This window comes from Suillus plorans (assembly GCF_016647745.1).
Source record: "Suillus plorans strain S12 chromosome Unknown HD556scaffold_4, whole genome shotgun sequence".
NCBI lineage: Eukaryota > Fungi > Basidiomycota > Agaricomycetes > Boletales > Suillaceae > Suillus > Suillus plorans.
In genome coordinates, this window is record NW_024537388.1 from 715,349 (window position 1) to 740,936 (window position 25,588).

At 49.3% G+C, this 25,588-nt stretch overlaps 8 protein-coding genes across 8 annotated transcripts; 4 read left to right on the plus strand and 4 right to left on the minus strand.

Moving 5' to 3' along the window:
* Positions 1 to 1,011: 1,011 nt before the first annotated feature.
* On the plus strand, positions 1,012 to 2,865 carry HD556DRAFT_1330435 (ATP-NAD kinase-like domain-containing protein). The gene is made up of 8 exons (XM_041301722.1): positions 1,012 to 1,506; positions 1,560 to 1,612; positions 1,662 to 1,737; positions 1,795 to 2,049; positions 2,103 to 2,264; positions 2,315 to 2,555; positions 2,608 to 2,794; positions 2,843 to 2,865. The coding sequence occupies exons 1-7, from the start codon at positions 1,176 to 1,178 to the stop codon at positions 2,687 to 2,689; spliced, it is 1,200 nt and encodes a 399-aa protein (XP_041166157.1). The 5' UTR covers positions 1,012 to 1,175; the 3' UTR covers positions 2,690 to 2,794; positions 2,843 to 2,865.
* A 459-nt stretch (positions 2,866 to 3,324) lies between these two features.
* Positions 3,325 to 4,521, minus strand: HD556DRAFT_1303820 (uncharacterized protein; the record flags this gene model as incomplete). The annotated part of the gene is made up of 3 exons (XM_041299624.1): positions 3,325 to 4,117; positions 4,198 to 4,457; positions 4,519 to 4,521. The coding sequence occupies 3 exons, from the start codon at positions 4,519 to 4,521 to the stop codon at positions 3,325 to 3,327; spliced, it is 1,056 nt and encodes a 351-aa protein (XP_041166158.1).
* Positions 4,522 to 4,697: 176 nt separating this feature from the next.
* HD556DRAFT_1330449 (histone-fold-containing protein) lies at positions 4,698 to 5,652 on the plus strand. Its single transcript, XM_041301723.1, has 6 exons — positions 4,698 to 4,744; positions 4,800 to 4,847; positions 4,905 to 5,082; positions 5,135 to 5,239; positions 5,293 to 5,415; positions 5,468 to 5,652. Exons 2-6 carry the CDS (start codon positions 4,836 to 4,838, stop codon positions 5,488 to 5,490), a joined length of 441 nt encoding a protein of 146 aa, XP_041166159.1. The 5' UTR covers positions 4,698 to 4,744; positions 4,800 to 4,835; the 3' UTR covers positions 5,491 to 5,652.
* A 22-nt stretch (positions 5,653 to 5,674) lies between these two features.
* HD556DRAFT_1330453 (glycoside hydrolase family 13/glycosyltransferase family 5 protein) lies at positions 5,675 to 14,330 on the minus strand. Its single transcript, XM_041301724.1, has 20 exons — positions 13,637 to 14,330; positions 13,434 to 13,584; positions 13,279 to 13,381; positions 12,796 to 13,214; positions 12,350 to 12,746; positions 12,236 to 12,300; positions 11,211 to 12,183; positions 10,894 to 11,161; positions 9,209 to 10,844; positions 8,870 to 9,155; positions 8,128 to 8,820; positions 7,816 to 8,074; positions 7,620 to 7,762; positions 7,247 to 7,567; positions 6,991 to 7,195; positions 6,869 to 6,941; positions 6,773 to 6,815; positions 6,534 to 6,722; positions 6,087 to 6,480; positions 5,675 to 6,025 (listed from the first exon to the last, which is right to left on the minus strand). Exons 1-20 carry the CDS (start codon positions 14,040 to 14,042, stop codon positions 6,015 to 6,017), a joined length of 7,035 nt encoding a protein of 2,344 aa, XP_041166160.1. The 5' UTR covers positions 14,043 to 14,330; the 3' UTR covers positions 5,675 to 6,014.
* Positions 14,331 to 14,522: 192 nt separating this feature from the next.
* On the plus strand, positions 14,523 to 18,405 carry HD556DRAFT_1437560 (Pkinase-domain-containing protein; the record flags this gene model as incomplete). The annotated part of the gene is made up of 6 exons (XM_041305713.1): positions 14,523 to 16,023; positions 16,074 to 17,300; positions 17,354 to 17,572; positions 17,635 to 17,892; positions 17,957 to 18,147; positions 18,196 to 18,405. The coding sequence occupies 6 exons, from the start codon at positions 14,523 to 14,525 to the stop codon at positions 18,403 to 18,405; spliced, it is 3,606 nt and encodes a 1,201-aa protein (XP_041166161.1).
* A 149-nt stretch (positions 18,406 to 18,554) lies between these two features.
* On the minus strand, positions 18,555 to 20,932 carry HD556DRAFT_1429405 (S-adenosyl-L-methionine-dependent methyltransferase; the record flags this gene model as incomplete). The annotated part of the gene is made up of 11 exons (XM_041304807.1): positions 18,555 to 18,708; positions 18,764 to 18,949; positions 19,004 to 19,086; positions 19,139 to 19,273; positions 19,327 to 19,498; positions 19,552 to 19,700; positions 19,749 to 19,800; positions 19,967 to 20,086; positions 20,140 to 20,319; positions 20,369 to 20,457; positions 20,681 to 20,932. The coding sequence occupies 11 exons, from the start codon at positions 20,930 to 20,932 to the stop codon at positions 18,555 to 18,557; spliced, it is 1,572 nt and encodes a 523-aa protein (XP_041166162.1).
* Positions 20,756 to 21,978, plus strand: HD556DRAFT_611735 (tRNA intron endonuclease). Its single transcript, XM_041311086.1, has 6 exons — positions 20,756 to 21,194; positions 21,251 to 21,332; positions 21,384 to 21,463; positions 21,513 to 21,583; positions 21,636 to 21,812; positions 21,859 to 21,978. The coding sequence occupies exons 1-5, from the start codon at positions 21,177 to 21,179 to the stop codon at positions 21,757 to 21,759; spliced, it is 375 nt and encodes a 124-aa protein (XP_041166163.1). The 5' UTR covers positions 20,756 to 21,176; the 3' UTR covers positions 21,760 to 21,812; positions 21,859 to 21,978.
* HD556DRAFT_611786 (uncharacterized protein) lies at positions 21,815 to 25,447 on the minus strand. The gene is made up of 4 exons (XM_041311087.1): positions 24,378 to 25,447; positions 23,280 to 24,330; positions 22,228 to 23,223; positions 21,815 to 22,177 (listed from the first exon to the last, which is right to left on the minus strand). The coding sequence occupies exons 1-4, from the start codon at positions 25,206 to 25,208 to the stop codon at positions 22,050 to 22,052; spliced, it is 3,006 nt and encodes a 1,001-aa protein (XP_041166164.1). The 5' UTR covers positions 25,209 to 25,447; the 3' UTR covers positions 21,815 to 22,049.
* Between the last annotated feature and the right edge of the window lie 141 nt (positions 25,448 to 25,588).

Genomic DNA, 25,588 nt, shown 5'->3' on the forward strand with positions numbered 1-25,588 from the left:
ACGAATCACAAGATGAGCACCCAGAGAATACAGCACCATGCTGCGTACCAGCCAAAGGCACCTTGTTGTTTGAAGGCCAAGACGAGCGAAGGCCAAGTGATTGACAGAATGAAGTTCCAGAACCAAGTGGTCGCAGTAGCAAAGGACATGCTGATATCACGGATACAGAGAGGGAATGCCTCTGTGGAGTACGTCAACGGCACTGGACCTTCGCCTGGAGAATAGAAGATCGCGAAGAGGTCTGAAGGAGCATATATCAATGGCAGTATCAAGTACCAAAAGGATGACGTCAATAACTCACCTGTATTGTTGCCTGACCCGTAGGAGTACTAGAAAGATAGCAGCAATTGCGCATATATGCACCCAGTCCTATAGTATTCAATGATATATTGGCTTGAATATTGTTGACAGAACTTACTAAGGCAAACGCTCCGAGTCAGGGTGCTGCTATTGAGGAAACTTAAGTTTTAGGACCAGGGCTCGAGTGGATTACTAGCTGCCTGCGGTGTTAACGTTAACGGTTGTATGGGGAGACATGACGGTAAGGGAACAAGAGAGGTGTTGATGACATCATGAAGACGGACTTTAGATTTGAAAAGCTTTACATGTTGCAGTGACATGCATATGCAAGCAGCAGATAGCAAATGCAAACATTGCGGAACTCATGCAGATGCAAAATAAGTGCGAGGAAAGCAGAATTCACGCAAAGTTTGTGCAAAGTTCATGCATTTGCATGCGCTGCGCTCACAAGAAAATACTCATCATTTGCTATCAACCAGATCTACATGATCTGGCACTTTGTGTAACGTTCTCGCACGCTCTCACACGCTCCCGCACTGTCCGGTTTTCACTGGGACTGAATGACCAGCGCCGGATGAGATCGTGTTGAACAAGAGCCAGGCGTAAGCAAAGTAGCGTGCACTGAATTTGCAATTGGCGCTGAAATGAATATTTACCGCGGCCAACGAGTTCCGTGCGCCATCAACCTTAAATTAAACCTGAAGTACGAATCGTGAAACCGCCAAGCTCGGAATTTGAGTCGAATGCATAGTAAGCCGGACATGATATTATAAGACAGTTCAGTTCCCGCAGCACGGGTGGCTTTACACACATGCGCCCCTTCCCACAATTAAATCACCACTTATCGTGCACGGACCGTATCTACGTCAACCTCCATGAACCAACTTTTAATCGACAGCCGCGGTGTCTCCACTTCACTTCGTTTTAACGAGGCGTCATTCTTCATCGAACCCACACAGCTCGACGGTCACAATTCCTCTTGCTGCGCAGGCATATACGCTGACAGAGAAGTTAAGTGCACAGAGGTGCCTCTTCGCAATGTCATTTATGCCAAAGTTACATCTGGTGTCATTGAGGTACAATACCTGGTTCGCAAGGGCAAAGAGAGCAGTTTGAACCTTGCAACGACAGCCGGTGCAGTTCAGAACGAAGATAGCACGCGTGTCAAGAAGTGGTGCGAGGCGCTGCTTCTTGCTGCGTATCAGGGTTTGTCAGACTTCATAACGCGTGGTATGTTTACTACTTATCTGGCTCATTAGGCGCAAATCCGTCCAAGAATCTCAAGGTGCTCGTTAATCCCTATGGCGGAAAGGTCAGCTTGTTCAAACTCCTTTGTATCCTTTTATGACCGTCTTTCTCAGGGGAAGGCAAGAGCATCATACGTCAGCAAAGTAGAACCCATATTCCTTGCGGCTGGATGTACATTGGATGTAACTTGCACGTCATAATTTCATGGCATCCTTGCTTCACACTCACTGGTGTATTGCCATACAGACACCACCCATGGCGGTCATGCTATTGAAATTGCTCGCGAAATGAAGCTGGGATATGATGCCCTAGTCGTTGTATCCGGTGACGGTTTGATCCACGAGGTCCTCAACGGAATAGATCAGCATGAACACCGTGACCAGGCATTTTGTATACCAATAGCACCTATACCGACTGGCTCCGGTAACGGGATGTCTCTTAATCTACTGGGCCTGCAGGATGGGCTTGATGTTTGTGCAGCAGCTCTCAATGTTCTCAAAGGTATGTTCTGCCGGTCGTTCTAAACGCTAGGAACGCTGAATATGGGGAATCAGGACAACCATTGAAAACCGATCTATTTTCCTTCACCCAAGGAAATCTTCGCCGGATATCATTCATGTCACAAACTATCGGAATAACGGCAGACATCGATATTGATACTGAACATTTACGATGGATGGGCGATACCCGATTCGTCATAGGCTATATCCGTGCCGGTCAGTCATTGTTGCACTCTCCTGTCACCTTTCTGACCCCTTTAACTCAGTCATTGCCCGCAAATCATGTCCAATCGAGTTATCAATGAAGGTCGTCGAACAGGACAAATCTCGCATGATGGATGTTCTTCATGCACGACGAGCGGGCGAATCACCCAGCCCATCTAGCGTTCCTAGCTTGCACAGTGCTGACAAGAAACCTGATAGTCCAAGCTCTTCACATGAGGAGTGGACCCGGTTTAAAAGACCTATCCTGTGGATGTACGCCGGCAAAGGGCCATTCGTTAGTCGGTAAGTAGCAGTATACTGTATTAAAAATTAACTCATGAGCCCCACTCCTAAGGGATTTGATGCAATTTCCCGTCTCTTTAGCTGATGATGGACTTATCGACATTTCCATACAAGAAATAGTAAGTACGTTATGATTTGTTCTTTTGATGCATTTGACACCTTGTTCGAAGACCAGTCGACGGGCTCTTTTACGGGCCATGGACGGTGCCGAAGAAGGTCGGACGTACTGGATAAACACCGTAATTTTCTCATTCTTCATTTGTGCGTACAACTTACCAGGTATACAGAACCGGTACTTCAAAGCCTCTGCTTACCGCGCAAGGCCACTCGCTCCGAAGGGCACGCTCGTCGTGGATGGCGAGCAAGTTCCCTTCGAAGAGTTCCAGGTAGACGTCCTCAACGGACTCGGCACCTTTTTAGCCCCGTATCCTCATTATGCGCCGGAGTTTCTTGTACGAGACATCGAAGGGAATACCTAGGAGACCAGTGCATGATTATAGTTTCAATGATACCTTCTTGGTCATTGAACCGGCTGTGACACCTATGCCATACTAACTACTTGACAAGCAATCTAGCCGCATACAGTGGTATCGTTTGAATTTGGTGTCATCATCACTGATGACTCGGCGAATAATGCATATCCCCATCAATTGCCAGGGTCAACCAACTGTGTTCCATAACCAATGTTTGCGAGGGTATTGTTTAACATGTATGTAGTGCACGACGGACAGAAAAACGGAATGGCCAGTGGCCCAGTGCAATCTACCCCTCATCCGTCTATAAACTCACTCTCCACAAGTGCAATATCATCAGAGTCACCGTCATTCTGATCATCAACTACCTCCGGTAAACCGAAGTAGTAACCCAGGTTCTCCCACAAAACGGACCGTGTTTCCAAACTGCGGGACGCCAGCGCCTGCAGGGAATTGTAGCAGGGATATTGTTGAAGTGTTTTCTGGGAGCCAATCTCCTTCAAGACACGTAAGAAATCTTGAGGTGGTCCCTTCAACAACTTTCTCTTGTTGTCGAGTTGAATACAATTCTGCGAGTCGCACATGCATTGGCTTTCCTGCGCCTCAAATGTTTGAGCGAAGTCCGTCATACAATGCCTGCCTCGTGCTAGGCAAAGCCAATCATCAGGTGTTAAGAGCCCCCATCGGGCGCTGCGTTCTCCAGGCTGCCACAAAAGGACATTCCCTTGAGAATCAGTGAGTGGAGGGGGGTTCGGGCTGCGGAGGGTATCAAAGTCCATGAAAGGACTGATTGTAGATAACATATAAAACGCAGCCGGCAAAATTTCTGGGATATTGGCCTCCCTGGCCAAGCGTATGGCAGAAGCAGGTTCCAGCATACGATTATCGATGAACTGACTGGCCGCATCATGTTGCGGTATTATGGATGCAGAAAGACTGGCGTAGTGCTCCATGAGTCTGTCCCATTCAGGGAGGGTGGATGGCCAGTCTGCACGGAAACGAGCCCTGAGCAGCTTCTGCAGGACGCGCACGAAATATTTCTGCGATAGCAGGAGAATCCCTTTGTATTTGGTTGCGGCAAGAGGGTTTCTATTCTCCAACATGGATAATATGGTGCTAAAAGCATTTTGCTTAAGAGCCAGGAGGGCCCATACAAGCACAGTGCTCACCCCGGGTAGTAAAGGGCTCGAAGCAGGTCTTCAAGATCTTTTGCATCATCTGGCATCTGTACCGAGTCTATACCATCATACGTTTCATTCTCTGCGGTAGAGGGTAGCACAAACATATCCGCAAATACTTTAGAGTGCGATGCGAGCACAGACTTGTGAACTCGAAACGCATGGGTTTTCCCAGCATGGGCGGCTAAGAGGACCACACTGCCATCAGCATAGTATAGGTCTTTGTGACGCACAAATTCGTCCTCGAGAACCTACAATGGTTGGAGGTGTGATGATAAACGGCATTGTTCAAGTTTACTAGATCTCACTTACCATTCGCCTATAAGATGCAGCTCAGCGGCGGTGAGGAGAGGCGTGACAAGTGTGGGGTGTGATGGTGTGCGTGCCTCGACGCGTGACAAGCGCGGTCGTTGAATCACGTGGTGTCCCTCACGGGATCGGACTTTGAATTAAACCCTTCATAAGGCTCAGCATATAAACGTCGCGTCCCCTCAACACTCTTTCCTTAACCACCACCCACTACCGCCACTCCTACCTGGTGTGTATACATTTGCGATATCGCACTGCAAATGCAAACTGACTCACGTTGACAGTTACATACCTGTATAGTTTGTAAATTAAGCAAAACAATGGCACCTAAAGTGAGTTAATTCGTGATTCATATAGTTCTCATGTGTTGATTCAAGGACCCATCTTAGCCCGCATCCACTGCTGCCAAAGCTCCTGCATCCACCGCCTCCAAGGCACCAGCTAAAGCTGACTCTGGATCAAAGGCTGCGAAGAAGACCGCTGCTAAGCCACAGGCTCCCGTTGAGGGTGAGAAGAAGAAGCGCCGAAAGGTCCGCAAGGAGACTTACAGCTCGTACATCTACAAGGGTGCGTTCATAGGTTGTGGTAGCAATTATGCACGGCTGATTTCGTTGTGAAGTCCTCAAGCAGGTCCACCCTGATACCGGTATTTCAAACAAAGCCATGGCTATCCTGAACTCGTTTGTCAACGATATCTTTGAACGCATTGCTACCGAGGCATCCAGTATGTTTCCATCACTTGTCGTAAACCAGGCAGATCCTTATAGTATACCTCAGAGCTTGCTGCTTACTCCAAGAAGTCGACGATCTCGTCGCGTGAGATTCAAACATCTGTTCGCCTTATTCTGCCAGGAGAGCTGGCAAAGCATGCCATTTCTGAGGGTACCAAATCTGTTACCAGTAAGCGCCGTCTCATTCAAGTCATAGGTGATGATGTTGACCATTATTTCAGAATTCTCTGCTGGTTCTAAGTAATCTTCGCATATTTCACCGTGTATTGTTACCATACCGTGTACCTTTCGTTATTATTAGAGATACCTCCACAGTACTCCCATCGCATGGGGCGCAAATATGAGTCGCCCATAACATGCTTCAATTGATATTCCTTTGACCTTACCAAAGTGACTTGGCCCACCTGTAATTAAGAGAACTTGTGAGATGCAAGTCATGGCGAACTGAAATTCAAGCAAGGTTTATGTAGTGCTAACTGGCAACGTATGATTTTAACAACACCAAAACACAGTCTATAAAATATCCGAAGTACATATATGCGCTCGTACGAGGCACTGGAGCTAGAGTATGTGACGTGAGTTTCAGTTGTACGAACCGTCGACAATCTGATGTGCGAGCGAGTACAGAGTTCAAAAATTTGATGGCACCTATAATCCAACAGCGAAAAAATCCGAGTGAACGAAAGTATCCATGAAAACAAAAGTCCTTGAATGGAGTGATGGTTCTAGTATGTGCGTGATTGATGACAGTGAATAGCAATAGCATAATTATGGTCGAGCTGAAGCAACGGTGATTAGCCACATCGAGCATCTCCACGGTCAAGTTGCATGATAACTTACCTAGTTGTTCTTTGCGGTAGAACCAGAAATAACCTAGTACAATGACAAGCTGACAGATCAACGCTATCCAGAATGGAGCGGAGGCCATCGGGCTGCCCTTGAGACCTTGCGAGAAGTCCCATGTTCCGACATCAGGGAACACGCTCCCTGGACCGATGCGGTTTGGTGCAGTTGCGCGGGCGGCCATGACACAGATGGACCCAATGACCTGAGCGAAAGCGAGCGTGGCACAGACGTGCAATCTTGACAACGTCTGCAGGAGAATCATTCCCAAACCGACACCTTGCACAGCATCCAAAACACCGAGCCAAAGCCACAGAGAAAGACCGAGGTACGGTCCCCCTGAGCCAGCCCATGGAATATAGAGCGCAAGAGATGAGGTGCCCCACAATGTCTGCGACACATGTTAGACGACTGAAGATTGATGCAACATTGACAAGACAATACCTGACACCATCTTGGAGCACCAAGACCGACAGCGAACACTGGCAACAACCACGTGTGCGTCTTACTCAAGGACGTGAGGATATAGAGCATGAAAGCCCAGACACCGATGAAAAAGAAGATGATGAGAAGCATGATCGCCCACTTGGGAATCGGAACACTCCACAAGAAACTCCAGTTGCGACCGTAGGGCTGCAATAATGTTAGAACATAAGAGTGTCAAAGCATTGGATCTAACATACCCCGCTGAGCCAATAATCACGCAAGACTTCAGATGCGAGGAACCTTGTGTGGAATATTAGCATCATCAACTTCGCCGCGAGTAAGAAAAGTCTAACCAAAGAACGAGTTTCCTTCGGAAGAGAGTTTTAAGGAAGTTTGGAACTTTCGGAGGAGTTTGTCGGTAGTACTCTGTTTGGTAGTTGGTATTATCCTGGTTGAGAACTCAGATCTGACTTACCTGGCAGTCCGTACAACATCAAGTATGCAAACGCAAACGACATTATTGAGAGCGGCCATAAGATACAGACAATCCACCAAGGCGTAACGGACCCAGGCTTCGCGGTATTCAGTGTGCTACCCCAGAACCACAGGGCAGCCACCCAGATCTGTTGAGAACCCTGCACAATGCAAGCGCGCAGTATCCAGATTTCAGTGGCGGCACCCTAAAGCACAAAAATCAGCTGCATACAAAAGGACCCAAATAAATGACTTACCGCTTCCTCTCCAAAGTTCAAACCGAAGAAGATGAAAGCAGCAGCAGAAGCAACAGCATATGACCAAGTGGCAATGTCCGATAATATGGTATGAGTCCCTTGAAGTTTCGATGACAACGAGGGAACGCCAATCAAGAAGAATGCTATGCCATAGAAGACCCAGGGTGCAGAAAGAACGTAGACGGAAGGTTTCAAGCGGAACATCGTATACCAAACAAAAGATGCAGCCAAGAATACAGCGCTGAGAACATATAGCTGCAGGTTGTCCTGGTAGTTTTGACCAGTGAGCAAAGTCATCTGATAGCTGTTTGCAGCAAGCATCTTGAGAACAAACGTGAACTCATGGATGAGGATCAAGAATCAAAGGTCTGACCTGGCCGAGAGCAATGATGATAGTATACACCGGCCAACCCCCAATTTGTCGAGACATGGCAATTTGGACTCTGTTCATGACCACCATGTTGCCGTCGAATTCCGGCTCTGTCTGGAATGGGTGAGAGCTAGGTGTTCTTGGAGCTGTAATGGGTGGCGTCAGTAACAATTCACCTTCACAAGAAGGGTACAGTTACATGTTGGACGGGAATGCTCGTTCATTGTAGAATGCTCGTTGATCGTAAGAGTACCAGGCATGCTCCAGATAGATTCGCGGTGCGAGGAAATGTAACTGGCTGCACTGGACAACTTGTCTCGTCTCACACGTTCGAAGAAGGCCTCCTCAGACTTGACGAGGTACTTCTCGATAGAGAGTTCGCCCTTGGAGTTATTCGAGTTCAACGCTTGCAGCTTCTGCACAAACTCTGAGGCAACGCCGCCATCAGAATCCGTGAACTAAAAAAAGTGAATGAGATAATGGCGGTCACCAAAATTCTCGAGATACGCACCGTTGCAATAGCCTTATTCAACGGCGAGTTGCTCTTTTCTTCCACGATGCTGCCAATGGACTCCATCGAGGCCACTCGAGAATGGGATCCAAACAGTTTCGGGGGTGTCGGACTCAAGAAAGGATCTGGCGCATGTCGATGATCTTGTGCAATCGTCCTGTTCGCTTTCTCCAAAAAGTCACTGTATCCAGGCCGACTACTAGTCGCGAAACTATGCCGCGAGTGTTCCTCGTCAGAAGTATCCGATGTATATGAAGAGTCGCGGTTGAAGTTGAAACGAGGCGGTGCCGACAGGAAGTTCTCATCATGGGGCGTTGAAATCTGGCTTCCAGGAGAACTAGGCATCAATCTCGGGGATGACATGGCGCTCTGGGCATCCCAGTCTGGTTGAACAGGTAGGCCTTGATTGACAGGGTTCCAATCTTCTGCTTCTGGAACCACATGCTGAGAGGGCTCAGTCCCGCAGTCCGCCTCCCGCCAAGCGTTCGAAGCAGCTAGCCTTCGGCTTGCGTTTATACTCCTTCGGTGCATGTCTTCCATCCGCTGACGCCATTCGACGACTGGGAAACGCTGAACAGCTGACCGAGCACGAAGTATGGCTCTTTCTTCCTCTGTGGATTTCAACGCCAACTTGATTGTCTTCGAAAGCTGTGACAACATATGGGCCGTTGAGGTAGATTCTACGGGGAACCACTACCAGGAATCTTGTCAGATCGTGCACCCAAGAAGACGAAGCACTCACCCATCCAGGCATCAACCCAAGACCACCCAGTCGACTACCAACACCAAGGGCACCTTTCCTCCCGAATTCGACAGCGACCAATCCAAATGGTTCATCACGGGAAGGAATCAGAGCGAAATCAGCACCACTAAACAGATAAGGCGGTAACGCCGTGAATTCCGGTTTCGAGTAAACACGATCAGGGTACATCTCCATCAATCGAGCAAGTTTCTCCGCAGCGAACCGACCGTAAAGATCAATGACAGGTCCGACGCAAATCAGCTGTATCGAAGGGCGTTTCTCCAAGCTGTGAGAGGTCTCATCAGAACCGAGTCCCGCAGAATCTACAAACGCACTCACAGCGATGGCATAACGTCTGCAATGAGGTCAACACCTTTCTGCTTAGACCACCGACCAACGAACACAAACAGATCAGAGTTGGGATCCTGCTTGATATTCGCCCATTCCTGAGCCTGCCTCTTCATCTCTGGACGTTGTGCTTCAGCAGCCTGATCGACCTGCACATCACGCATAGCCACTGGATTCTCGTCCAAAGCCTCAATATCCGTCGGATCAGGATTAGGCAGCGAATCAACATGCTTGAGGGTCCACAGAGCAGGATACCGCGCCCAACTGCGCTTCCCATACTTGTCCGACACTCCAGCGACACCAATGCTCTTTTGATGAACGCTGATAAACGATGCAGCAGCGTGAAGCAGGTTAAACGTGTTTCCGAACTGGACGTATTTCGTGCAGTGCTCTTTGCTGATATTAAACGCGGAGCAAACTTCTTTCATTTCTTCCTTTGTCCGGAGTGGCCATAGACCCTGGAACTCGGCATTATGCAGCGAAAGACAAACGGGTACTACTTTGGGCAGGAGGTAGATCGGAGCAAGCGCGCCGTGGTAGTCGTTGACGTGGTATATGTCGATGACAGGGAATCGGCGGATGGTAGTTGCAATGGCCTGGTTCCATGTAGAGTAGAAGATGGCGGAACTGAGGTCGTCCATGCGAGCTGGGTACGGGTCCGATTTGGTCTGTGCACGGAAAACGGGGCTGTCGAGGATAACATAGGTGATATTGTCCAACACGTGCGTCTCCACTTCGATAAGGTAAGGCTCATTGAAGATGATAACCTCGATAGGCTCCGCAGGTACACCAGCGGGATATTCCAGATCCTTGACTTTAGGAATGACCCAGATCATGTCAACGTCAGTCATGGCTTTTCCCATGAGCGATGACATCACACCGAGACCTCCGATCTTGACTTTGAGTTTCCAGTCAATGATCTCATACTCGAGGGTCGCGATGAGGACCTTGCGCCGCTTGTTCTTGTCCTCTGGCCATCCTATGACATCCGCATTCTGTTTGTGCCCAAAGAACTTCTCTGTGATGGGCGTCACGCTCTCCTTGAAGTCTGCGGTCGACTTGTTGCCGAGCGATCCGATGATAGGGAAATATTTGCTTGCACCGGAATTCGTCTGCACACCGTACCGGTTGTGGCGGATGCCGTAGAACGAGTACATGAAAATGACAACTGCGAGAACTCCGGAAATGAGGGAGATACAGCAGAGAAGCCCGTACATGATAGCGCCGACAGAAGCCTGGCCACGAGGCTCAAGGGTCCACGCCAACGTGGCATCATCAACGACGAGTGCCCATGCGAGCGCAGGATAAGGGGGCGCCGACAAGTTCAGGTAGTTGGGTGCAATGCTGTTTGGTGGTAGCCGATCCATAACGCCGTCCGCATCCACGTCGCCGTAGTAGTAGTCATCATACCCAAACACGTTGAGTTGCAAGTACGTTGGCCACGCAGCCATGATTTCGAGCTCCCAAGTGCCATCGCTTACTAGATTCATCGCATTGGAGATACCCTGGTCATAACCCCAGTCGTTGAAAGGACCTCGAGCGAGGAACTGGGGAACACGACGCTGCTGTTTGTAGTTCAGATCTGCATGCACGACGACGCTGGATGTAGTCGCGATACTACTCCAATCTACTGCAGCATCAACACCAGAAACAGCAGTAGCTCTACAAATGCTCACATTGTACTATGAGATGTTGTCCCGTCCAAAAAGTACCAGAATTGGCAAGGACGTCAGCCGGTATGGTCGTAACATTCTCCCAGCTCGTCCAATTAGACCAACTTAGTGTGTAGTCGCCCGAGTACCTGAACATATCTGCCCCATAGGCACGATGGGTAAATGTATACTGGCCGTCAGTGTACTTGAAATCTGCGCTAGCATAATCGGACTCGGGGAACACCATGACATTGTTCGCTTCGCCCTTGCGCAGCAGTAGATGGTCTATGCTCTACAAACCATGAACAAAACACGACACAGTAGTGATAAAATAGACATACCCCAGTAGACAGCGTCCCGTCGAACGATGTTGGATTATTAAGAATAATCTCCAAAATCCCATCCGAAACATTGGTCAGTGTACCAGACCACGACCACTGCGAGTACGGAGTTCCCACAATGGGCGATATGGTGGGATTCGTGACAGCACTGCACACCACCGAACTCTGGTTGAGCGTAGGCTGCCCACTAATGCCAGAAGACGACATGTTGAACGATAAACCCTGCGTGACGCTCTCACACGACATTGCCACATTAAACTCCAGCACGAGGTCCACAATCGTGGCGTTTGGCTCCCCCCGCGTGACTTCGATGCGCGCATCATGCCCAGGCAGGAACTTGGTGAGCATAGGGGGAGCAGCGACCCACTCGGTGATAGGGACCAAAGCCTTGAAACCAAACGTGTCCATGTCCACCGTCTGGAGACACCCATACCACGGTGCCGATCCGTTACCATTATACGACGATCCCGAGTCCACGAGCGTATAGTTCTCGTACGGAGAAAGCAAGTTCCTCACCGTCATGCCGCCCGTATATGGCGACGATATCCACAATGGACCGCTGCAATCATACGAAAACGTCTCCGAGTGGTTCAGATTGGAGTACAATAGCCAGACCTGATCGGTGTGGTTCCCCGTCAGGTTTTGTAGATTCTGGATACCTGCACGTGATACGGACCAGAGGCCCATTTCGGTTGCGGTTTCGTTCGAACCTGGGAACTCAACGAAGTAGGTCCAGTTTCCACGCTGTACGAGGTCGAAGCCGTCTTGGAGGGCGTTGTAGGTGGTTCGGAGGCTCAAGAAATGTTTCACAAGGCGATGCATGTCCGTCGTGGGATCAAAATGATCGAGCGAGTTCCAATCGTCGTCACATCCCGTTAAGGCGGGCTCAAGCGGCATGTTGAAGTATTGAGCAGATCCAAGTCTGTAGCACCCGTGGCGCTGCCATGCCTTGTTGCTCATCATAGCTTGACGGCTGAGAGTAGCAGTGTGAGAAAAGTAATTACTCGGAGGCGATAGTGACCCACCCGAAGAGATAGTTTGAAGCTGTGGAGTCGTATAGATAGAAATTCTGCTCCTCGCCATAATAGATCTGTAAAAGCTAAGTACTGCAGCGACAAACGTTCGAGTATAGCTCCTACCAATGGAACCCCTGGCATAACCAGGTACGTAATATAAGATGCCAATGCGGATCTCAATGTGCCATTCGCCAAACTGGGCCAGCGGAAAACATCGAAATTGCTTGTTCCGAATAAATGCTTCGGATCGACGAGACCGGTGTTTGGATTCAAGAAGTCGTTGTTCACGAACATCTGATTCCAAGCAGTGATAAAGTTGGTGTTGAGATCGTACGCGACGTCCAAGTTTCCATCCATTCCGAGGAAACGGGTTAGGGAGCGGTAGATTGAGTAATGGAACGCGTATCCGTCGAGGCCATTTGACGGTTGTGGGCGCAAGAAATACTGGTTTTGGGATTCTGTCAAGTTGGCTGCCTGGAGGAATCCGGGGGGCAGCATAGTTGGGGTACGGCCACGTCCCCTGTAAAGGCAATCAGTTGACGTGGGTGATGAGTGAAATAGTGACTGACATGTATAGGGACCCAAAGGTGTCACCGCCAGTGACTTCACCGGTGATATAGAAATTCTTCTTTCCAAGATTGGTAGCGCAAGCACGAGTTGCAGATGCCCAAGCGGTCATGCCGTCGACGGTGAGTTGTGTGGACTTGTCGACGCGAATGGCATCGATATCAAGGGCTGTGATAGTCATGCAGGAAAAGGTAGTGAGTTTGTCCATGACGCTAGGTTTCCATTCACGGAGACGGTCCTGTACGGATGCAAATTTGGAAAGTTCACGCTGCCAGTCAGGGTGCACACCAAAGGCTTCCATATCACCATAATGATCAAAGTCGGACTCATAACAACCATCATTACCCGTTACAGGCTGAATTGTTCCATCGTCTTGCCAAAAGACGGGAAGTTGACAAGAGGTGTTACGGACATTGATGACCTAGAGGAAAAAAAGATAGTTGAGAGGGTGTTCAGGCACGAGGCGAACGAAAATAACTACTTACGGAAAAATCAACATACTCCTCAAAACCCCAGGGGAGGTAATTTGGGTTTTTGTAGATTGCATCATATTCATTGAGAGTGAATGGGGCGCTGACATTGAGAAAACTGGTGGGTGTGAGTGAGTAGTGATTGTAATTGGTGGATGGGGAGAACAAACCCTTCAAAACCGATCAGGTCGGACAATGTTCCGACTGTGAAATCCAACATGATATACATGCCGCGTGCATGTACTGTGTCGACGAAGTTTACCCAATCATCAATAGTACCCCAATGAGGATCCAATACAGAGAAGTCGAGAGGAGAATAACCTATAAAAAAAAGTGAGTATGAGTGGTAAATGAGATTGAGATGAGAACATACTATCGGCTTGCCATATCATGTTCAAGAATATTGTACCTGAGAGATATATGGCTTTCACGCCCATACCTTGGATGTAGTCGAGCTTTGAGGTTATTCCTTTGAGGTCACCGCCGAAACGAAGTTGGGTTTCTCTCCAATCCCATTCGTATGGTGAGGCAAAGAATTGATTATTTGTAGGGTCGCCATCAGCAAACTTGTCCATAAGGACTGTGTATACTGGAATTGAACGCCAGTTCTGTGGGGAAGGGGTGTAGGTTGTATTTGATCTCGTGGTTGAATAATCTGTAGGGGACTGAGCGGATTGGTTTACATTGAGATTGTAGGATGTGAGGTCTGGACGATAAGGGGAAGCGTATGTCATTGAAGAAAAACATAGTGATGAAGCAAGGGCGGTTAGGAACCGCATCTTGGATCACCTGAAGGAGAGGAACAGTGGAGAAAATGATATTATTTGACAGGGATGGGGATTTCCAGTCGGGGGTTCCAGGAAGAGACAGTGAACGTAGAAAAGAAGGGGTGAAAATACGTTATACATACGAGAAGTTTGAAGAATCCGAAGAAGGGCCACGCACTGCCCCCGTGACAGGCAGGCCTAGGTCAATCAGACTGGTTCGTTCGGTTCGGTCAGGTACATGGTTAAGTCGATCACGCCAAGGTTCTAATAAACGCGTAGTGACCGATGCATGCATGCCGAGACATATGCATCAGCTGTGTGAAAATCAAAATTTATATATGTTAAGTAACTAATCATATCCCACGCTCTTACAAAAAAAAATGAGACAAGAACTTCACTACGCGGGTACTAGCACAGCTAGAGTACCTGTACGGCCGTTCTGTACTGCAGTACTAGCGCTACCAATTTTCAGTCGGCACAGGCCTTATACTGATGGCTGCCACAACTACAGACATCAAATCCCGCTCAGATTCCCGCTCCTTCACCACTCTCACTTCATCAATGTCCATACTAGACCCGCCTCACGGTACCACATTTTCAGATTTCATGCGCACCTGGAATGACGTCCACGTCGCTCGATGGCTCGCAGATAATAAATGTAGTGCACATATCCCCGCCTTCAAGAATAATGATATTCGTGGTGATATTCTATTAGAGCTAGACCAGGACACTCTTAAAGAGATGGGTATCTCCAGTATCGGAGACAGGCTTCGCATCGTCAATGGCGTCAAGAATTTGAGGTCAAAGTGTTCACAGCGCGCTACATCTTCTCTCTCTGCTATCGCCCATACCAGGGCCTTCTTGGCTTCTCTTCCTCCAGAATCTTCAAGGGAACCTCCAGCTGATCATTCCCATTCACGCACCAGCTCGCAAGAGCTATCCACTTCTAGAGAGCCCTCGCCGACCTCTCGCACATCACACAAGCGTCTCGATAGCAACAGACCTGCTCCATTAGTACTATCTCCAACTTCAGGACGCCCGGATCTTCCCCGCATCATTCGAGAACCTCAGTCTGGCGACTCAATACGCAACCCTTCCACAATCCGTCCACTTCCGCAAATCAGCCAGTCCACAACACCAACCAGCTACACTCCCCGTCCATCCTTGCCACCCCTTCCTCCCGCACCAAGAGGTCAACCACCTCAGCCCCCACGCGGAACCTCCCGCACTCTCCATTCCGTCACCGGCCCACGCACTCGCACCCCTAACCAACCAGACGCAACCAACTATGCCAACTCACCCCTTCCACCAGCACCAACGCCCACCCCCTCAAATATGCTCACAACTCCATCTCAATCAAACAGCTGGTCATTTGGTCTCCCCCCAGATCCTCGATCAGGTCCATCCCCAATCAAATCACCCTCTCCCCTGAGCTCGCGATCATCCCCACGTTCCATCAACGTCGCACATAACAGGAACATCTCTTTTAATGGCATCCCTTCCCCTCTTGCACCTACCCCCACGAATTCAAAACTTCCTCCTAGGCCTTCCACGACTGGAACCAGTGCCCATCCCTATGCATCTGTCCAAGCCCCTCCATCTTTACAGGCCCCCGCTCAGAATGGATTGGCCCTTTCCCCGATCGTGGAGTCGTTCCAAGGGCAAACATCAGCTTCGTCATCAGGGTCCTCCTCACCCCCTGCATTCGCAGTCGGACGCGGTCCGTTCAATCCTTCCGCTCATAATACCCCATCGGATACCTCCCGTCGTAAACTCGTTAGATTTTCCATGCCAGAAGAGCAGCGGTATTATACCGTTGATGTCGCTGATTGTGCGGGCGGTATAGAGGTCATGGAGAAGGTGCTCAAGAAAGCTGACAAGGTGGGCTCATCGCGGAGGAACGACGTCATGAGCCGCGTCGAGACCGATGATGGTGGACTTAGCGTAGACGGATGGTCTGTATATCTAGAGTGGGACGAGACAAATGACTCGGGTTTGATTCCTCTCTCTTTTAAAATCTCGAACTCTGACATTTGTGGACAGGCAAACCACTCTCCGAAGCAGAACTCCTAGCAGTATGCCACAGCGCCTCCGATGACCCTGTCAAAGGACGCGGCCTAACGCTCCGCAAAAGCGGGCGCACAAAACGTTCAAAAGATCTCCAGCGAATATTTGGAGAGAACCCTCCCCGGAACATCAGTCCTACTTCCCCCAGCATCCAACCAAGGCCATCCGAATCCGACCACGAGCCTGATCCTGGCATGATCCTAAACATCGATGATTCGCAGGGCCAGAAAGCACGCGCAATCAAACGGGCAAGTACTATCAGCGTCCTCAGCGGCCTTGGCGTGCGCGACCCGGAAAAAGCTCTCGACCCTAGTGCATCGCCTACCCAAAGCCACCCAAAACATCCGCTCCCACCCGTAAATTCCGCCAAGAAGCCTTCAAAGCTACGCAATTTCTTCGGCCAGCGCCCGCCGAGCGAGTTGATCACAACGCACTTGACGGAATACTTTCCGTTCACAGACAGGAAAATGTTGCGGAATGCACGGCACAGTATGATGCTCCGGGCTTCGAGCGTGAGTGGGGAGAAGAGGGACAGCACGCTATCCCTCAATCCACCACCTCTTCCTTCGCGATTCAGCACCAGCACGCAGGGTTCAGGATCAGCACAGCGCTCGATGTCGCCCTCACGAACGATATCTTCCAAACGGAACTCTACTATCTCTACTAGTTCCACGATACCAGACACCCGATCTTTGGCAGCACCTTCGATTGGTGAGGACCCCCCACGAGTATCGATATCCACTGAAGACGGGCGATCGGTGATCCTGACTGGAGATGATGTTGAGAAGCTCTCTTCGTTTGATTCGAAACCGCAATTACTCCCTCCTGTGACGTTTCCTTCGATATCACTTTCAGAGTCTATGGAAGACCTTACAGGTCCTCTGCGCCCGAGGTCGAATTCGAATGCGTCTAAACGGATGAGTTTCATGACTGAGTTGAGGAGCAAGCGTGATCGGTCAGATACTGCCAGTTTATTGACTGTGGATGAGATCACTGCTGAAGTAGAAAATCGGAGACAGAGTATGGCGGTTGATATGGGCGTTGAGGGGGCTGAAGACTGGACGAAGGTGGAGCCTGATATCGATGATGTTATCAGTTTTTCGGAGGGTGATGCCGTGCTCGAGGACGATGAAGATGATGAAGATGAGAGTGAGGAAGTTGAGGAGGAAGATGAAACTGGCCAGGCTATGAACTCTAGCGGTGGTAAGTTGAAAACAATCGCGAATGTATGTGCGCTAACTTCAGAGTTTTTTTAGGCAAGTGGATTAAAGGCGCACTCATCGGTGCAGGGTCATTTGGGAAAGTCTATTTGGGTATGGATGCTGTAAACGGTCTTCTGATGGCAGTGAAGCAAGTCGAGCTGCCAAGGGGCTCAGCTCCAAATGAGGAGCGGAAGAAGAATATGCTCAGCGCATTGGAACGAGAGATCGACCTTCTCAAAGATCTATCCCACCCAAATATTGTCCAGTACCTCTGTAAGTCCGCGCATTACACGCTATTTCAAATACCATTGAAACTCACCCACGGAAAAACAAAGATTCCTCGGTAGACGACGATTTTCTCAACATCTTCCTGGAATACGTTCCTGGAGGTTCTGTCACTGCATTGTTGCGTAGCTACGGCGCTTTCGAGGAACCTCTCGTCAAAAACTTTGTACGACAAATCTTACAAGGCCTTAACTACCTTCACGAACGCGACATCATACATCGCGATATCAAAGGAGCAAATATTCTCGTTGACAACAAAGGCGGCATCAAAATCTCAGACTTTGGCATCTCGAAGAAAGTTGACGGCAGTGAGTAAAAGTAGCTTCATCTTGGCATGCGGCGCTTCACATTGACATGCATGCGGTTTGTCAGACCTTCTCACAGGCAAAAGGATGAATCGCCCATCATTGCAAGGATCAGTGTTCTGGATGGCACCTGAAGTCGTTAAGCAGACCGCGCATACTTCGGCTGCCGATATCTGGAGCGTGGGATGCTTAGTTGTCGAGATGTTGACTGGGGAACACCCATGGGCGCAACTGACCCAGATGCAAGCGATTTTCAAGGTTGGTGTTTTTTTTTGGTCGGTCGTGCTCTTATGGACGTTTTTGCAGATCGGTCAATCTGCTAAACCTGCTATACCATCAGATATTTCTTCAGAGGCTCAGGACTTCCTTACAAAGACTTTTGATCTCGATCATTCAGCTCGTCCAAGCGCTGGTGAGCTGCTTCAGCACCATTGGGTCGCCGTCAAGAAGCACGCAGGATTTTCGAGTAAGAATACAGCACTCAAGTCTATTCCAACTATCGAGATCTCGGCATAATATCCCCACATCTACATTTCTCTTTCTCTCACTCTGCTGGGATGTTTACTTAACGTTATTTGGCATTACCATACTCGCACGCATGTACCTTGTTACAATTGCATATTTGTTGTACCGATGGGTACACACTAGGTTGATATTGATTTACGCTATGGATTTTCCTCTTCGCGTTTGCGCTTCGTACCGGTGTCTGCTTTCGTGCCGGGGCCCCAATTGGGAGCTGGGTTCTGCTGGTAGCGGACGAGTTTTACTTTTGATGCTTGCGTCACTGATCGAGGGTGTCTGGTGAAATTGGCCTCCGTCCTACATGCAGTTTGTGATTAGCTGGTAAAGTCTATTTCTTAGAACTGGCACTTACCTTGCTTCCTTTGCGAGTAATTGCCTCGCGAGAGAGGTCTCAGAGACCTTGTCCATTCTCACGGGGTGCTTCTTCACCCAAGATCTGAAGACGTCGTGCACATCTTGACGCGTCGCATCAGTCTTCAGAGAGCCTGGTAGAGCGTGTGAACGCGATACGGTGTGACCGGCGTTCAGGAGAGCAGAGCTAAAATGAAGTTTCAGCGCATGAATGCTTTTCATTTCAGAGATAACGACATACGCCACATCATCCAAAGGGGGACAAACAGAGTGAAAGAAGCCAGCTATCCGGGATGGGGTAAAGTAGAATGGGACGTGCAACTCCTAAAAGGGCAGAGATCGGTCGTCTGCGGTGTAGATATAGTTCAGATCGTACCTCGTTGGCCACCGTTAGCATTCCTTTCATGCGGACCGCTGTACTATATCTGTCTTGGTTACTCCCCAAGTGCTCGAGCACTTTTGAGATGAAGCCATTATTGTGTAATGAACCAGACCACATTGGACCAGCAACCTGCCACGAACATGACTCATTACCCTTGATCCGAGTTGATTTGTTCTACTCACATGCAACGCAGAACCACACTCGGTACATTTTTGTGGGACAGGGGGGCCCGCTTGAGTCTTGAACAGGAGGTTTACGTTGCCGGAACGTTCGTGCACTTTTTCCACGATCCGGCCCAATGGCTGCTCGTAGAATGCCTGGCAACCTTGACATACGAAATACATTGCTGTCTTGCTAGGAACGAAATGCATGACGATGTGATAACATCATAGCATGACGCAACTTGCCTGGCAGTCTTTTTGACTTCTATCGGCGCGGAGTGAATGCGGACGAAGAGCCGAACGTAAAAATCGATAGATAGACACAGGAGCGGTTCTATGTATCTTCCGTATCGGCCTGCCGAGGTTGACAATGTGTTTAACACGAGTCTGAGAGCCTTCAGGGACGTCAGTGAGGTTCGGCTTGATCATGAGGACGCCCATACTGCCTCATGGCAGTACTCTGCCTTGACAGGAATACCACCGTAATTTGAGAAACTTCACAGCCCATCAATCATTTATCAGTTGCAAACCGGCCCACGTACCACTTCTCATGGTAATTTGTCGTCGCCAAAACTGACAAATCTGTGCATGTGACGCATAGAAGTCCTGTAGGTGCCTAAGTAAGCCCTGACGTGAGGCACGCATTCAAGTTGTAGGCGACTTCCCTCCGTCGTTGACGCACTGAACAGCTCCGTCGATAAAGGGTGCAGCAGTCCCATATGGATCGAGGTCGACAACATCGACACGTGTCTTCTCTGTGCGATGGTTGTACATGAGCGCACTTACGTAGTATGTACCTTAGACAAAACTACAGCTCGAGAATCAAGGACTTACCATGCATCGCCCTCATTGATTCTCACCTTTCCGCGATCAGGGAGAGGCTGGTGCTCCGATACCGTAAATGACGACGCGCTGTCAGCTGGACCAGTAGATGAGGGTCCAAGACCATTGAGTTCTACATTTCTCTTCATGGCAGCCGTGGCAGACGCAGACAGGTCATTCGCGATGACGAATCTTGAAGGGCGATGAAATGCATGTCTGTCTACAAAAATCGGACACAAACCTCACAAGTGGGATCTCTTTTGCATAGCGGATAGACCGAAGACCCGTCGCCGACAATGCTTCGAGTAGCACAAACTTATGGGGTCGGTACTTTAGACAATGATTCAGAACCATTATTGCAGAATATGAAGTAACCCACTAATACCTCTCGTTTGTTGCCTTCAGATGTACCTCCGGTGGTAGAGACATCTCCTGGTAAATCATCATCGATATCATTGCTCGGTTCAGTAGATTCCGCTTGTAACAATCATTCATTCAGAAGACTTTGAATACCTCGCGAGAGATGCTCACTTTTTGCCTTCTTCTGCTGCACCGTCTTCACCTCACCTTCCGCCTCCCTTTTCGCTCGTCTCTCCTGAGCCTGCTTCCACTTTGCTTCCTTCTCCCTATTCAGTTCTTCGCTCCATACTCTGATGCACGCGACGCTGAGATCCCGATTGAATTCCTGAACTGGATTCAAAAATGCCTCCTCCTTCGATGAGATCAGGATGTGGGACGTGTTTTCCGTGTGAAGCGTAAACCCTTCTGGCACCGTGATGGACGAGCTACCAACGGAATCTGACATGGTCCTTTTGTGTGATATCTGCAATGCAAATCGTTGTGGACGACAATTTGAAATGCTGAATTCAAGGCGCAGAGGCCTGAGGAGTACTAGTAGAGACCTCAGGATGCTACTAGCGATTACCAAGACGAATATCTTGTCTGGAGTGCTTCATAATGACTCGACGCAGACTTCCATAGCACTACCACGTAATTCGCGTGATCTTTTACGTTCAAGGTAACCTTGACCGAGTTAAGATTCTGCTCTCATGCAAAATCATCCATCTGCAAGTGACAAGTCGTTCGCTACAAGACTGGATCCTCACTCCTTTTTTGCGTGTAGTACCCGGTGCTCTCGCAACTGCTCGAAAAGTATCCTGCAACCGGAGGCGCGCTGTTCCAGGTGTACAATGACCTGACGCTCGGTACGCAGCCTTTGTGGGCTATGATCCATTCGTGACATGGCCTCCTTTCAGCACAAAAATGGATCGATGTCGAGGTTCTCGACCTTCCAGCTTGCAAACGAGCCGCGATCAAAGGCAAACGGCCAACTCCTGTTAGCATTTTCTGCGCCAGCGTATGAAATTCATTGATGTGCACGACAGGACACGGACCGAGTGCCGTCCATCTGCATTGTAGTACCTTGCTCGTTGTCCGAGTCAATATCTGCATCGTGGTACGTTCGGTAGAACACCTCTGGATCTACCCTGTGTTCAACGCATCCCTAGGCTTCGCGCTGCTTTTACCAGCCTTGATCCTCTACCCTCAGAGATTTATGTGGCCATTACCTCAGAAGACACGTCAACAGTCTATTATAAGATCAGCCAGGGAATTGTCAAGCCACCTGTATAAGGCGTCCTGGCGCGTTTGACATCAATAGGAGTATATAACTGATGGGTTTATACGTACGTCAACAGACCCGACGAGGAATACATTGACCGACTATTCTAGTGGACTTATGTTATGTCCGGACAACGACTACAACGGATGCTGAGATGAGATACAAAATGTGAGGGGAAAATGTACGTGAAAACGATACATGGTAAAGGTAATATTGTTCGATGAAGAGTACAATGAAATGTCCCGATGAATCGTCGATATTCACAGAAATGAAGAGTGAAACAAAATGTCACAGTAAATCGTCAATACTCGAATTCCTCGGAAATGAGTGATATCGACCCGCGCATATCACCTCGCCAGACCCGCCCAGGGTCGATCTGTTCGGCAATGATTTTGCGAACCATCACGTTGAGCGAGGTGGGACCACAACCTGAGCAGAACAAATCAGCACCGTCGAAAAGCCAGCGAGATAGACCTTACAAGCAACCACCACGGAGCCTTCCGACTGCTCGACTTCATCTGCAAGTATCCTGTCAAGCTTGGGTTTACCAAGTCGTGCATGCTCTGCAACAACATTAATATCCCGTGCTTCTTCCTCGCTGATGTCAAACTGGACCGGATCGAGCAAGCCATTGGGTGCGGAAGATGGTAACAGACCCCGGGAACTGCCAGCATCTGATTTGCCTTCCCAGCTACCGGTGGAATACCTGGGTGTTGACGGCCCTGCATGACCCATTTGAGAAGAACGACCACTCAGGGGGAAGGTAGGCTCATGGTACGTCGACTGCCGACCGCGTGTCGGTGAATCGCCGTACATGGAGGTTGGAGATGCGAAGGTGTCCATTGATATTTCAGACCACCTCTTGTCCGAATTTATAGATAATGGCAGTAGTCTGTTCGTAGAAAGTCCTGAGGTGGCAGAAATAGCAGATACTCCATTCGCAGCGAGCTGCATGTTGCTAGGACGACTGGGAGGTTGCAGCAACCGCACCGTTTTCTCACTGGAGAACTTCCGCGACTGAGCTCGTCGCAGCTTGCCTTCCTTCTTCACCTTGCGGGACAGATTGTGTTCCCCTGGCAGAGCAGTGTCATCGTCACCATCGAAGTTGGTCAACTCAAGTATGTGAGACTCATGCGCCAAGCCAATATCCTCCTCTGGTGCCATTGGGTCCCCAGATTCTCCAGTGTAGTAGCTCAGGTCAATATCACTATCGGAATTGTCAAGGGAGTCGTTGGAATCAGAGCGGAACGACGAAGGACTGTCACGTGCAAAGGATGGGTGAGGAGGCTGCAGGTCCTCAAAACGAACGGGCTCAGAAGTAAAGAGTGGCCGCTGAGGAACCTGCAAAGGAGGGATATCGGATTTCTTGAGAGCAATGGGTTTGAAGTTGGTAATAAAGATGTCGATCTGCAATGCAGACAATGGTACCAAGGAAAGACAACGGCGAACAATAGAAGCACACCACTGTATGTGAGCTACACAAGGGTGACATTAGTTCATAATGATCGAACGAAAGTTTTTGAGTACTTACAATATTCACGGACAAGCCATACGAAGCGTACCCGTTTGGTTAGGAATGATTTGTTCCCCCAACCTCCAGGTTGGCCACCCAAACTCTTCCCGTCCCGACCGGAAAGGCACATACATATGTACTGCAGCACAGACAAGCCGAAGCTCACTCCTGAGCCACCAGCAATGATCAGCACTGTCGAATAGTTCCCCCAACGAGCGCGAATCGAACTACCAAAAGGTCCGTCTACATATGTCCTCAACAAGACACCGTGACTAGGAAGATTTTCTGCAGCGCAAATTGGGGTGTCACCAGGTGAGTGCTCAGCGGTCATACGGGAAACTAAATTCCATAAATCTTGAGTCCAGCCATTTCTTGCACGGATGAGCATAACTATCAAGCGGCCCTCGTTTGTAGGTGACTCATAGTCACATACAGAAGCACAGGTGAAAGGATGGGTAGTGAATCGGGAGACGCTGGGGATTTTGATGAGGAAGTGTTGACCCGGAGCCCACGGTAGAAAACCGGGGGTTATAAGACGCAGCCGCACTGTATGCCCAGAGAGAAGTTCAGCGTGGGCATACCCTGGAGGAGGAATATACGGAGAGGGATGGTGTATTGTGGACCTAGCAGTGTCCAGTTCGAGCGATCCTGTGGGTAGACGAATGGGCAGCAATGATGAATGTAGACCAACTGTGTGTTTGTCAGACTGATGATGTGGGTTCAAAGAGCTCGGTGAACGGAAGGATTGCGAATCAAGTGACTGGAGGCGAAGATGTTCCGTCTCAAGCGTGTCGGCAGTACTTATTGTAGGGTGTAAGCGCTTAGATGACGAACTGCTACCTAGAATGGAAGTATTTGCGGCAAACCACCACGTCCACCGCCAAAGGCGTTCACCTGCCCAAATTGCGAGAGCACCCCAACACCACCACCAGAGGGTGGGATGATGGAATGCAGCAGAGGCGAGCATAAGTGGGACAAGCAAAACATGCAAGAAATAGAAGGCTTCATAGAAGTTTCTTCGAATGGAGTTCATGGACAGAACGATTATGGATGTTAGCAATGCAAACGCCTAGCTAATTCATCAGACTCTCAACATGAAAGAGAAATCTGACTCACGACCCAGCCAAATATGAAGGGCATGTAGGAGAAAGCGTACACGTATGCGACACGACCAGTACTGGGATTATGGTCTTGGACGAGCTGAACGCTCCAGAGCGCCACATGAATTGATGTAAGAAACCATATCAGCCTGCCTGTCCAGCGGTGAAGCCAAGCGAGTTTGTCGAAGAAGAACTGTATCATGAAAGGAATGGCAAAGATTGCGAAAGGGGGGGCTTTGAGGGCAAAAAGCACGCAAAGAGGAAGGAGAGCGAATGCGATTTGCCCTGTGCGTGCTGATGAAGTCCACCATGCTTTATCGATAGTATATTGTGGTTGAAGTGGTAAATAGGGAGCGATGTTGGGAATAAAATTACGACGCTGGGGCTCCACGAAGGGGATATCTCGGCGAACTTGCCACACCTTGAGAGTCGGAGAAATATAGTCTGGGCCGACAAAAGCAAGGGCTAGGGAACCTCCCAAGAGTAGTGCCAAACAAAGAAGTTGGGCATTGGAAGGCAAAGAGTTGGGCTGGCGGTGTGAATAGTCGTTTTTGAGAGCAAGTGCGATGTTGTGTTTCTTTCTCCAAGTTCGTCGGCGGAGAGTCCATTTTGTCCAAAGGGCTCCGAGAAAACCACCCCTTGAGCCCGTCCAGTGCAAGATGGCGAAGGCAAGAAAAAATAAAACGACAACAATCCAGATAAGAAAGGAATAACGCCGACTGGGAATGCTAAGGGAGTGAATTGTAAGATATGCCGTGATCCATTCAAGGTCGTCCGAGAATGCAGGGGTGGTAGGATTAGGAGGAAGCGCGGTGCTGGACGCTGTTGCAAGACTAGCCGAGGACATGAAGTTGGGCGCAGACTCCTCCTAATTCGCAGATTCGTAGGCAGGGTTGGAAGTTAAAGAAGATGAAGATTAGGTTTAAAGGAGAGAAGAGTCGGGATGAGGCCAAAAGGGAATTAGCTCGGAAGCGGGTAAGGGATTCAGACCAAGCTTACAAGAGGATAGCACAGAAAGGAGTGTGAATCATGGTAGTGAAAGTAAAACCCGGTATGGCTCGGTCAGAAGCCTGATATCTAGTCTTTCACAGACTCGTGTATCGGTTCAAACCAGACACGGTTCCGCAAGCCGTCACGTCATCATTCACGTGTAGGGCTACCGAGTGCGCATCCGTACTATCCCCAGTAAGTATGATAGTCGTCCGACGTATTAAGTCGTATGTATCT